The following is a 12,411-nucleotide window of genomic DNA, read 5'->3' as shown; positions in this document are numbered from 1 at the left end:
TCCAGATCCTGTACTTCGAGCACATCGCCCACTATGCTAATGGGCAGCCGCATTGGACGGCGCTCACATAAATTGCAGTGTAATAGTAATGCAGATAAATCCTGTCTGGGTCCGGTTGTCAGCGCGTCTGGACTTGCAGCCCAACTGCCGAAGCGGTGCCGGCACAACCAGCGCAGTCCACCCTTCAGCAGTTGATGACGCAACCATGGACCTCATCCGCCAGGGCCTGGCGGGCAGCTCCAGCACAACATACGCTTCGCTGCAGCGCTCCGAACGCTTGTCACCCCGCACTAGGGCAAGCCATACCCAGTGACTGATCAGTGCCAGCAGCATTGTTCCATATCCGGTACGTTGAGCGCATTGCCCACGATGCTAATGGGCAGCCGCATTGGACGGCACTCACATCAATTGTAGTGTAATAGTAATGTAGATAAATCCTGTTTGGGTCAGGTTGTCGACGCTTCTGGACTCGCAGCCCAACTGCCGACGCAGTGCCGACACAACCAGCGCAGTCCACCCTTCAGCAGTTGACGACGCGGGCCGCAACTTTGGACGATCTGGCTGGCGTACAGCACTACCTGCAGTCCACCGTGCCTAGCCCGCACAACCGCGCCATGCTCTGGAGCGCCGTGACTCTGGCCTTCCACGGGCTGCTCAGAGTCAACGAGTACACCTTCACGGCACGGGGCGCCGGCCTTGAGTACAGCGATGCGACCATGTACCCAGACCGCGTGGAGCTGCGCCTGCGTGCGACAAAGACGAGCCAATACGGCAGCGGCCAGGACATTAGCGTCAGGAGGACAGGCTCGCCGACATGCCCGCACACGGCAGCCACCAGCTACCTAGCAGCCCGTGGCTCGGCACCTGGCCCGCTCTATCGCTATGATGACGGCACGCCCCTGAAGCCGCATAACATCAACAGGCTACTACAAACAGCCTTGCCTAACAAAGACGTGCGCAGCCACAGCCTCAGACGAGGCGCTGCAACGCTGGCAGGCAAAGCTGGCGTGCCTGAGTACGTGCTGAAGACCGCCGGCAGGTGGCAAAGCTCTGCCTACCTCCGCTATGTCCGCACCCCTGTCGCAGACAGAGCATTGCCAGCGGCATTGTTCTAGTCTCTGCCCGTTATGCTAATGGGTAGCCGCATTGGACGGCCCTAGCAACAGCTGTAGTGTACATATGATATACCTATTATACTATAACTATAGTAACGCTACTATAACTATAGTAATGCCGATAATTCCTGTTTGGGTCATGTTGTATTTTGGGAGAACGGTAGGGATCGTGGGTCAGGCCGGCATTGAGCCAAGTGCGCCTACATGTGCTCACAAGTGCATCCCTACCGTATGCGTGTATTGACACGCCGGGCAATTGTTGCCCCCATTTGCCCTGGCATTGGCCAGTCTAACGCACATTGGTGCTTGCGATATTACGGCATTGGTCCATAGTATTGCATACTGCATGCGGCAATTGTTGCCTGCGATACTACGGCATTGGTCCATAGTATTGCATACTGCATGCGGCAATTGTTGCCTATGCCCTGATAATACAACGCGTAATAGCTCCCAAACAGGTCGGCTTGTGTGGTTGTTAACTTATTATTTCTTTTCTATAATTTCCCCATATGAGTTCCTATCAGTTGCTGTGAACACCTTGAGTGGAGAGCGCTTGCTCGAGCGTTGAACCGGGTTCTTAATCCACCATACCCAGTTCGCAAGGCTGGGCGGGGTTGTGAGCAGGCTTTCATTTCATCTTTTCTTATTATTTCTTATTATTTCTGCTTTTCATCTCATTACAAAAATTCTGCGCTTTTTCTCCATCTGCGCATAAAATCTAGACTGACAACCTGCTTGTTAAATCATGCACCTGCTTTCAGGCGTAAAAACCCTGTTGTAGAGGTCTCAGTCCTCATTTGTTAGACTTACCTGTCTTTATAAATGTAACTTACTCTCTCTCTCTCTCTCTCTCTCTCTCTCTCTCTCTCTCTCTCTCTCTCTCTCTCTCTCTCTCTCTCTCTCTCTCTCTCTCTCTCTCTCTCTCTCTCTCCGCCATTCCTCTCGCCCCCCTCTCCCATGGTGCTTGCTGTGTACGCCGATCCCGAGACCCTTGGTCGGGGGAGTCCACTGCATCTCACCAGCGCAGCTCATGTAGCGCCTACACACCCATTGTTGTCTTTTTTGTTTCGTCTTCGTTTTGTCTCCCCTTCTTCCGTAGGTATGTGCAATGTGATAAAAAAAAAAAAAAAAAAAAAAAAACCAGTAGCTGTACTGTGCTTGGGCAGCATGCACTGCCAATGCTACCAGTAGCTGTACTGTGCATGGGTAGCATGCACTGCCACTGCTACCAGTAGCTGTACTGTGCATGGGTAGCATACACTGCCACTGCTACCGGTAGCTGTACTGTGCATGGGTAGCATGCACTGCCACTGCTACCGGTAGCTGTACTGTGCTTGGGCAGCATGCACTGCCACTGCTACTGTAGCGTTGGTCACGCGTTGGTCACGCTAAAAGCTCAGCATTTGCGTATACGCTCAGCGTACTGTTCATTACGACGTTCGTTCTACCATACAACGGTCGCATGACAGTACGTTGCTGTTTGTGATTATTTTCCATAAATTGTGTTTATTTTATCTTTCACAATGAGTTCAGAGTTTTATTGCTAAAGACAGTTTTGCCTTTCTAGAGAGAGAGAGAGAATAATTGTTAATGTTAGTTAGTTTCGAGTTGTTAGGTTGTTTTGCCTCCAGGCCCGCTACACTACCGGTAGCTGTACTGTGCATGGGTAGCATGCACTGCCACTGCTACCAGTAGCTGTACTGTGCATGGGCAGCATGCACTGCCACTGCTACCGGTAGCTGTACTGTGCATGGGTAGCATGCACTGCCACTGCTACCGGTAGCTGTACTGTGCATGGGCAGCATACACTGCCACTGTTACCGGTAGCTGTACTGTGCATGGGCAGCATGCCCTGCCACTGCTAGTTCTAGTGTACTAGCCTAGTGAATGGCACATGCTCTGCTGTCGGGACTGCACTCTGCAGTGCACAGTCTGTGCTGTGCTTGACTCGACTGCAGCAGGCAGAGTGCAGAGCGGCGGACTGTTTTAGTTCAGTGCTATGCTGGTAGACCCTCTAATGACTGTAAATGCATGAATGCGATTGTGACAGGCACCATGTCACTGTATAGGTATCCATGGCATTGGCTGGATTTCTTTAGTGACGACTGTATTACTCCCCCAGTCCCTGCCCCCAACAACAGAAAAAGAAATACTCCCTGTTTCCAGCAGTTCACTTGCATACCAGTGTCATGGTTGTTGTCTCTTCTTACCATGAATGTTCCTATATGTATTTTCTGATTCTGATCCAATGCACTAAAATACCCTCAGTTTGGTGAGTCTGCTATTCGATGATGCCGAGACCTCTGGTCAGTTGAGCATGGCAGACCTCACCAGCACCGTCTCACTGCTGACTCCATGCTAGCCCCATGTACTGCTGACTCCATGCTAGCCCCATGTACTGCTGACTCCATGCTAGCCCCATGTACTGCTGACTCCATGCTAGCCCCATGTACTGCTAACTCCATGCTAGCCCCATGTACTGCTGACTCCATGCTAGCCCCATGTACTGCTGACTCCATGCTAGCCCCATGTAATGCTGACTCCATGCTAGCCCCATGTACTGCTGACTCCATGCTAGCCCCATGTACTGCTGACTCCATGCTAGCCCCATGTACTGCTGACTCCATGCTAGCCCCATGTGCCTGCCGGTGAGTTTGTGTACCTCGTATAATTATAAAAACTGACATTATTTTTATGTTGGCTGCTGCTATGCAGGTTCAACCAGAACTTTGGCATGCTGGGAATCTTTGATTTGCTGCATGGCACGGACAGTCACTTCCGTAAATCAAAGTCGTACGAGCGCCACTCCATGCTACTTGGCACCACCCCAGCCAACGTTTTGATTCCGGACGAACCGAAGAAATGCCAGTAAAAAGGTTAAGTCTGCAGTGCATGTGTGCATCCTCACTGCTGTTGCTAGTCTCCTCACAGTCCACCCTTGACCGTCCCATTCTCCAGTTTCAATGCTAGTATCATCACTACTCTACATGTATATGTATTTTAGCATATCCACCATCAATACTGGTCACATGACAAATTATACTTACCACCCTCACTACTTCAAGTATGCCGCTGATATTATTATTTTTATTCACATAGCTATGGGTTTTTTGTGCCCAATTCACTAGTGCCCTAGCTCGGCCCAATGTTCTATAATGGGTGGTTAACGACATCGCACTTTTCAATCTTCCAGTCTTATCAGTGACGATTCTCATAGCCAATGTTCATTTTTCCAAGCCATCACCAAGAAGTTCATTTTCTTTCTTAGCTAGGCACACCCAACACACACACACATGCACATACACATACACCCCCCCCCCCCACACACACACACACACCAGCGAACCCTCCCTCCCCCCCCCCCCCCACACACACCTCTATCCCCGCCCCTCGCCCCCCACACACACACACACCGGCACTGCCCCCCCCCCCACACACACACACCTGCCCCCCACCCCACCGAGAAACGTTTACACGCAGACTGAGCCGTAATTTTCTCACGATACCAAGGCACTAACAAACCAGTTCATCACACATCCCTCACAATCTGTCATGTCAGTTGATGATAACACTCTAACTTACTGCAGTATGCGATGTCTGAGTACTGCCAGCATAGCACAGTGTTGGTTGTGTTCACGTAGGTGTTCATCAGTTTGACGATGTTTACCACACAGGTAAGCCATGTCACAACGAGGACATGCCTCGATGTTGTCCAGGTCATAGCAGACAAAACATGCCGCTACACGTGGACACCATTCCTGTAGTGCAATGTGGTGATCATTGCTCACTAGGCCTCTCTTGGATTGATGATGTAGGGCAGCAATGAGAGAGTAGTATAGTAGAGACAGGTCTCTAGTTTGTGGTGGAAAGTACACAATTCCAGACACTGAGAGACCAGTTGCACAATTGCTTGGCAGGCAAGCTCTGAGATCCTTAACAAGTGACTTCAACGCTGGGAAGAGTGTGGAACTAACAACATTCGCAAAGAGAGTATTCTAGAGCAAAGCACACAACAAAGAAAAGCGTAGAAAAGAAAGTCACTGAACTAAGGCCTGTACAGTCGAAACAGAGAACATCATGCACAATAATAACAAATCAGGCTGATATAGCAGAATGGAACAAATTCCACTTCACCAGTTTACAATGTTCAAAATTATCACATTCCCCTCTGTGTGTTCTTCAAGAAATCAACCTTAGAGAGACAGACACTATACAGTAGATCATTACTGAGTACACTGGTTTGCAATACAATGTTCCATTCAGAGTGGAGTGTGGATGAAAAACAGTTATGGTAACCTGAACTGTGTACACTGCACTACCAGCTTACCTCCAAATTGAGCATTGCTCTAGCCATCAGAATACAAGACTGCATCACTTCAAGATCAGGTACCTTGTTCTGGCTACAGTTGTTAATCAGTGCTGTTGTGTGATCTGCTGGATTTGAGCCATGACACCATCTCCTGACATAGTCCATCACAATGTTGTAGGGATGCTGTGCTGGTAGAGTGAGACCCGTTGGAGTTGTGTGTGCCCTTCCATTAACTACCAAGGATATGTACAGGTTGTAGTAATCATCACCCAAGTACATGTCCAGTAGTGTGGTTACTGTGTCATCATCCATGGAGTGCAGGTACCGTTGTAACCGAAGAGCAGACACAGTAGTGTGGTCGTCATAGGTATTGACCGTGCGGCTGATAGCAGTTGGTACATGTTTCCACTTGCACAGTGGTATACCCAGTGGTGTAATCAATGATGGTGAAATAATCCACTCACTGCTGCAGGAACTTGACATGACCTTGCCCAGGATCACAGCAATGCATTGTAGCAGAAAACCGTACATTATAGCACATGACCTGACTGCACCATCCTGTGATAGGAAGCGTGATGACATCACTCTCTCAGCAAGGTCTTCTACCACCTGTACATTGGGTATATCCTTGTTTAGCAGAGTGGAACAATACAGTTGAATGAGTTTCAGGGCACATTCAGTGACACCTGTTGCAAGACCCATTCCCAGTGTTGTTGTAACACGCTGGTACACCACCTGCAGACGGGATAGTGTTTCCTGGCTGGGCTCAACCTGTCCTTCCCTGCAGTCGATGTCCAGAGACATGGATAGCCTGCATGACTCAAGAGAAAGTTGCATCAAAGGTAGCTGCAGCGGTGACTCCACTCCTGTCGGTTCTTGTTCAGATTTCTCCAGGAGCATTTGGGTTCTGGAATCCAAACTCTCAAAAGTGACATCAGAATCTGCAATGCTTGGACTGTAAATACAATACAGGACCGAGCTGCAAATGCCCTCAGCTTGAACGGATAGCGGTGCTTTCTCCAATCTTTGAATCCTGTCCCCAAACCCTCCATCAAATGCTGGTTTCCCACACAAGAGAACTAGGATACCCGACCACTTTGCTAATCCAGAGAAAGGAAGCAAGTCATCGCCAGACAAAACATCAACAACAGACAATGCCATCTGTATATTCACCTGTTCCTGAAGCAATTGGTAACTCCAATACACTGCTTTGTCTGCACCACACCCTCTACAGCCATCAACTTCCTTCACAAAGCCCAGGAAATGCTTGCACATTCGCCGTTGGTACATGTGTTGCTTGTCTTCTGGGCATTGGTAACGACCAAACTCGGCGATAAATGGTTGTAACGAGTAGCGATCCAAACACGAATTGTAATCTAGGAAACAAATCTTGATCAACGGATCAAAACGTAGAAGATGAACCACATCAACATCATCACCTACAAAATCCACCATCACACAAGCGCATTTAGATGAGAAGGAGGAGTGCAGTTGAGATAGAGCATGGAATGATTCTTTGTCATCCTGACGTAGTGTGTTGTATGCTACTTTCAACAGCTGCAGAATTCGATGATTCGGTTTCAGACCATCATCGTTGAACACATCAAGACCAATCTTCTTGAACAACGATAGCAGCCTGGTTGGAGTTAATCGACCACCTTGTAGAAGACCAGCTGTAATGCGTACAGCAAGTGGAACATTTCCACAATGATCCACTAACCTCTGTGCGTCTTCGATGCTTAGACTACCTTCAACACATAGACCATGGAGAAGATCAACAGCACAAACCTTTGTCAGACCATCAAGACGGTGTTGTTGTAGTTTAAACTGGGCAGCGTGTAGGTCAAAGTAAACACGACTTGTAGGACATGGACATGGGGTTGTAGTCGAAGTAGTTGCTCCACAACATCTTGTAGTTGGAGATCTTTATCAGCACCAGCCTGGATAGCATCCTCGGCATTGTCTAGGATACATAACATGTGGTGTTTGCCACCATCATCATCCCTGCCATCAGTTGATTTCGTTGTCTTGCCAGTAGTTTCAGATGAAGCTGGGTTTGTTTCGAGTCGGTTTTGAATCATTGCCTGGACAGCGTCAACACCAGCTACACCGCGTAAGTCAAAGAACTCCACACGACAACCAGCACTGCGACATACATGTCCCACAGCAATGGCTACGGACGTCTTACCAAAACCAGCTGGTGCCACAAGACTCTGCACTCGTGTAGGTGATGACTTGGACTTTGTTGTGAGAATGTTGTGACTGATCTCTGTAACAATGTCATTCCTGCCAGTGAAATGTCGGTCTTTGTCCGGTAGAGATGACTGGCTTGAAGTTGTTGATCTTGTTGAATCCTGTGTTGTAGCCAATGTTGTATTGGATGTTGCACCCGTTTTAGTTACATTGGCGGTTGTTTCAGCTGGTGCTGGTTGTTTGAAGATTGGCTCACATCTGTTGGACGTCCGTTGTTGGTCTGCCTGACAAGCTCCCACTGTGTGCTGCAATGGCTGCGTTTTCTGCTTGCCAACTGTTGTCATGGTGATACCTACCAAGGAAACAGAAAGTATGAATAAACCTATTGCAAGTTTTAAATCTTTTTCAAAAGGGATGTATGACCTACTTCCTTTGTTAAGCGAAACTTTGTTGCATTTTTTTACAGTTCCGTCAAAAGCATTCAATGGCTACAACACAGTTTGCAGAGGGGAGAACAGAGCAGCATACGAGAAATAGTAGTTTATAGATGTCACACAGTTTGTTTCGAAGTGGTCCAACTTCTCTCTTCATCTGAATCCGATCACAACTCATTCCCTGCATTGAGTCTGCTTCCTCGCTGACTCCCGTCTGCAGTGCTGACACACTGACAGCTCACGCTCTGTAAACATTAAAATATGCCGAGAAAATATTTGATCGTACTTTTTTGCTTGAACTGTGAACTTGACGATTTGCACGGTGCCGCTGCCGGCAGTTTTTCTCTCCGCCGCTCTCCAGAATCCCATGGAAGATGCCATAGCGGCACAACCAAAACTTAATGTGTTTCATCTTTGCAGTGGGGTTCTTCTGCCAGCACGCTTCCAAAGCCTGCAGAACTTCTGAGCTCCTTTTCTGGTTTCATTCACCATCGGTGACACGTCGGTCTGCAGGCTGTGGAAGAACGCCAAGTCGTCCGCGTTGAGATCGGGGTTTTGTCCAGCCTGAACAAAAACCTGAATGTCAAATCCTTTCGCTTTCCCCTGAAAACCTGAATGTCAAATCCTTTCGCTTTCCCCTGTCCTGCAAACACACCCTTATTGATTTTTGTTGTGTGCGGACACAAACCATCGTGCTGGTACAGCAGTGGCTGGCCGGCTCCTGGGCACTTCTTCGAGCCACGCGGCTTTTCAAACTTCCATTTCCCAGACCCAACATTTCCACATGGTTGGACGCATACAGTCAGACCTCGCATAACCGCACACATCCGTTTTCCACAAAAGAAATCCGATAGGCGAGGGAACCGGATAATCGAACACACATACTGTATGTATGCATGGCATATGCTGTATATCGGTAACTAACAATAATTATTTTCTTCCGGATGGCAAGGGATCTGGATAAATGAGGACCGGATAAGCTAGGTTTGACTGTACCAGCATCACAGGTTGTGTATGCTGCATCCTCGTGAAACCACCACATTTTCTGTTGCATGCTTGTCATGCATCATGTAGAACCACTTCTCGCCTCCATGTGTCACGTTTTTCAGGTCGGAGAATTTCATGGTCTGCTCATTCAATTGGGAGAGGACAAATTTCATGCGCTTTATTTTAAGCGCCGGTTGTCAAATCCGGCTTGATGTATCATCGCCGTCTCCGCATCTGAAGCACCTTGCACCTAGTTCAAACAGTCACAGGTGAGACATTTACTCCTTCCCTTACCAGCTTGTTGGCTAGTCAGTTCAACGACAATCGACCCCAGTTCTGATTGTTTACAACAATCAGCTTTTGTGCAATTTCAGTGGTGAACTTTTGACCGTCTCCTCGGCCACACTGGGTGCGTTCGATTCCTGCCATGAATTGATTCATGAATGGAATCTTGTCGTTTGATTTCATGTCATGTAGCCCTGGAAACGGTTTGGAATGCATTCACCCTAACATGGGGTGATGTGAATAGCCAGGGACCATTCATGAATGGATTCAACATCGTTTCGCGGTCATAACTCAATCGAACGCACTCAACTCTTTCTGCTTGCGTGACCAGTTGAGTTCCAACACTGGAACGTCACTTGATACTTGCTCATGGTACCACTTGAGCTGTTTGTAAACAACAGTTACCTTGAGATTTAGAGAAGGGAAGGCTGGGCAGGGCGGCGCAAACAGATTCTTTGTCAGCGGTCTACCTCCCGTGAGTTCTGCGGAATGAAGAGTGACGTCCTTTTGATTGGGGTCTTCATGTCTTTTTGTCCGGTGCGCACAGTAACTGGTGTTGTTGGCGGTGATATGCTTTTCAGCACACGAGCGGCTCTATCCCTAACTCTTTCTTTCTTGCCAGGCATATTTGCAATCCCTCTGCGCCAAGGAACGAACCACAATGATTGTTAAGAAGGCTCTGTTCCTCATTTCTCACTTCGGTGTCGTGCACCTGTGCGTGTGTTCTGGTGACATCCTGTCAAGACAGGGCTATACTTCTTAAATTTTTCGAAAGGACTCCACGCATATCGGAGGTTCTAAGCCTATCAGAGTAATGGCCGTCACCATGGCTACCCTATCTGGGGGGGGGGGATAGATCACCGACATGTGTGTCTATTGCCTATAGAAAGATCATAAACGGAACACTAAAACGCTATCCGAGTTCAAAACCCTATGTAGAAGTTTTGCTTAACTGGACGGAGAAAGTAAGTTAAAAAATCATAGTACTGGTAGTGTTCTCAGACTGTTCTGTTCACTGAGCAATGATAGAGGGATAAGTTCACGTTCAAAAATAATGCCCCGGTTGCAGCTATTACAAACAAGAACCCCGGGCTTATCTCCTACCAGTGGTTGTACTAGAACTCTATGACTAGTAACAAAGTTATGTTCCACCGATAGAGGATGTACCACAATGGTGTTGATGCCTATGTTGACTTAGTGAGATCTTTTGGAGGTCATAGAATAATGGCTTGTAGCCTTGGGCTCAATAATTCCATGGAAATGTTCAAATTTAACTCTGCCGCCAAAGTACCTTGCAATCTTCTCTCTCCAAGGACTACTATACTTAGTCTCAGTTGAACATTTTGTCTGGAAAGTGGTATTCTCTGGAATGCTGCACTATAGCTGCGGCCGGCGTAGCAATGAGACCAACTGACTCCGACTAAAGCAATGTTTGCGATTTCGAAGTAAACTGCAGAACTTGAGAAAAACAAAACTCATCAGCAGCTACGATGCAAAGCAATAATAGGAACTTCACTCGAAAAATCATATTCGAAAGTTTCGCATGAAACGCTATTTTTGTGAACCGGGAAGGTTTCAGAAACGACCTGCGAAAGTTTGAAACATAAATTCCAAGGCAATCCAAAGGCAATGCCGCTAGGGGTTACCGGGTGTTAGCGGCCGTCGTGAGTTCCCTTCAGGAACGGACACGATAAATTACTTTTTACTTTACCTAAACCAAAGTTAAAGCTATGATTGAAGTTTGGAAAATGAACAACTGAGCAGTCACAGAAAGCAATTCAAGTATGAATGGGGACGGTGTGGTTTCCGTCCAGCACTGCACTATTTGGTGCATAGATGCGCGTGCGAATTGAAGTGCATGGCGGTACAGGATGTGCACATGCATGGCGCCGTGTGCATGGATGTGCTGCACGGCATGCATGTCGGGTGTGCCTGCTTGCACAACTCACATGCTTTCACCGTCACAGCTTCTACAGTGAGCGTGCAATTCACTCGATTTTTACGTCCAACACCGGGAAATCGCTGTGGGCTGGCTTCTGTGATAATTTTCCTTCTACTGCGATACAGTGCGAGGCTAAATGTTCTGGAATCCTCTTGTTTTAGACTAATTTGAGGCTGCTGAACACTAAAATTGGGTGTACCTCCCGGGGCCGACAATGAATCTGGTTGAGATCAGTACTTCGCTATGCCTCTGTGCAAACCACGGCTCCTCCCTTTTTGTTCAAGCATGGCATGTGTGGCATGAATGGAAAGGCGATGACCTCAGCTACCTAAAATAGCATTGACAAGGGAGTACTGGCCACGGGATCAGATAGAAGCGGGCGGGCTCGAAGTCAGGCCAAAGAGCTTTCACGCGGGCCCCATTGAAAATGTACACGCGAGTTGTGACTGCAGTTTTCACCTGACCCAGGCTGGAACTGAACCCCCTAGCAATAATCTAGTGAACCATGACAGTGCTTCACGCCGGTGGCACCTGCATTTCTTGTAGATCTACAGAATCATCATGTAGATCTGGTTATAACCTCAGGACTGTCCATCTAACTGAACCCACTGCATTCCCAGAGTCAGCTCTCAATACGATTGATGTGAATGCATGAACTGATTCATCTCTGTAAGCACTTCTCACTGCTAACAACTAAGTACTGGCAGTGCTGCTCAATGAAATCCAGTCGCGTCACTCAAGTTTGGGCCTTGCACCATTTTGCAGCCCAGTGTTCGCAGGTCTAGGGCTGCGCAACGCCCAGCTCGTACTTTAGTGATGCTGTGACTGGATTTCATTGAGCAGAACTGTGCATGTCAGTGGCGTGTCAAGGATTTGACTGAGGGGGGGGGGGGGTTGCGGCCGGGATGGGGTGGGGGGGGGGTAGACATCATGCTACAGGTCAGCCCATGATTTTGAAAACCGATGTCAAGAAGCCGTAAATCTCACACACCACTTAGAGCAGTATTTCTGTACACACAGTTACATTGTACATTGTAAACTTCAAATTACAATTCTTTTCAAATCCATCCATTTTCAACCTCATATCTTATCCCTTTTTGATATCAATATTTCTCGTACTGAACGCAGACCGAACAAGCTTGTTTT

The 12,411-nt window shown here is 47.9% G+C and overlaps 2 protein-coding genes across 2 annotated transcripts; one reads left to right on the top strand and one right to left on the bottom strand.

Moving 5' to 3' along the window:
- The first annotated feature begins 614 nt into the window (after positions 1-614).
- LOC135806921 (uncharacterized) lies at positions 615-1,115 on the top strand. The gene has a single exon (XM_065321079.1). The coding sequence runs from the start codon at positions 615-617 to the stop codon at positions 1,113-1,115; it is 501 nt and encodes a 166-aa protein (XP_065177151.1).
- A 3,575-nt stretch (positions 1,116-4,690) lies between these two features.
- Positions 4,691-7,961, bottom strand: LOC135806910 (uncharacterized). Its single transcript, XM_065321071.1, has 3 exons — positions 7,365-7,961; positions 5,443-7,251; positions 4,691-5,110 (listed from the first exon to the last, which is right to left on the bottom strand). The coding sequence occupies exons 1-3, from the start codon at positions 7,959-7,961 to the stop codon at positions 4,694-4,696; spliced, it is 2,823 nt and encodes a 940-aa protein (XP_065177143.1). The 3' UTR covers positions 4,691-4,693.
- Positions 7,962-12,411: the final 4,450 nt, after the last annotated feature.

Source organism: Sycon ciliatum, chromosome 1, assembly GCF_964019385.1.
Source record: "Sycon ciliatum chromosome 1, ocSycCili1.1, whole genome shotgun sequence".
NCBI classification, from domain to species: Eukaryota; Metazoa; Porifera; class Calcarea; order Leucosolenida; family Sycettidae; genus Sycon; species Sycon ciliatum.
This window is presented reverse-complemented; position numbering and strand designations above follow the sequence as displayed.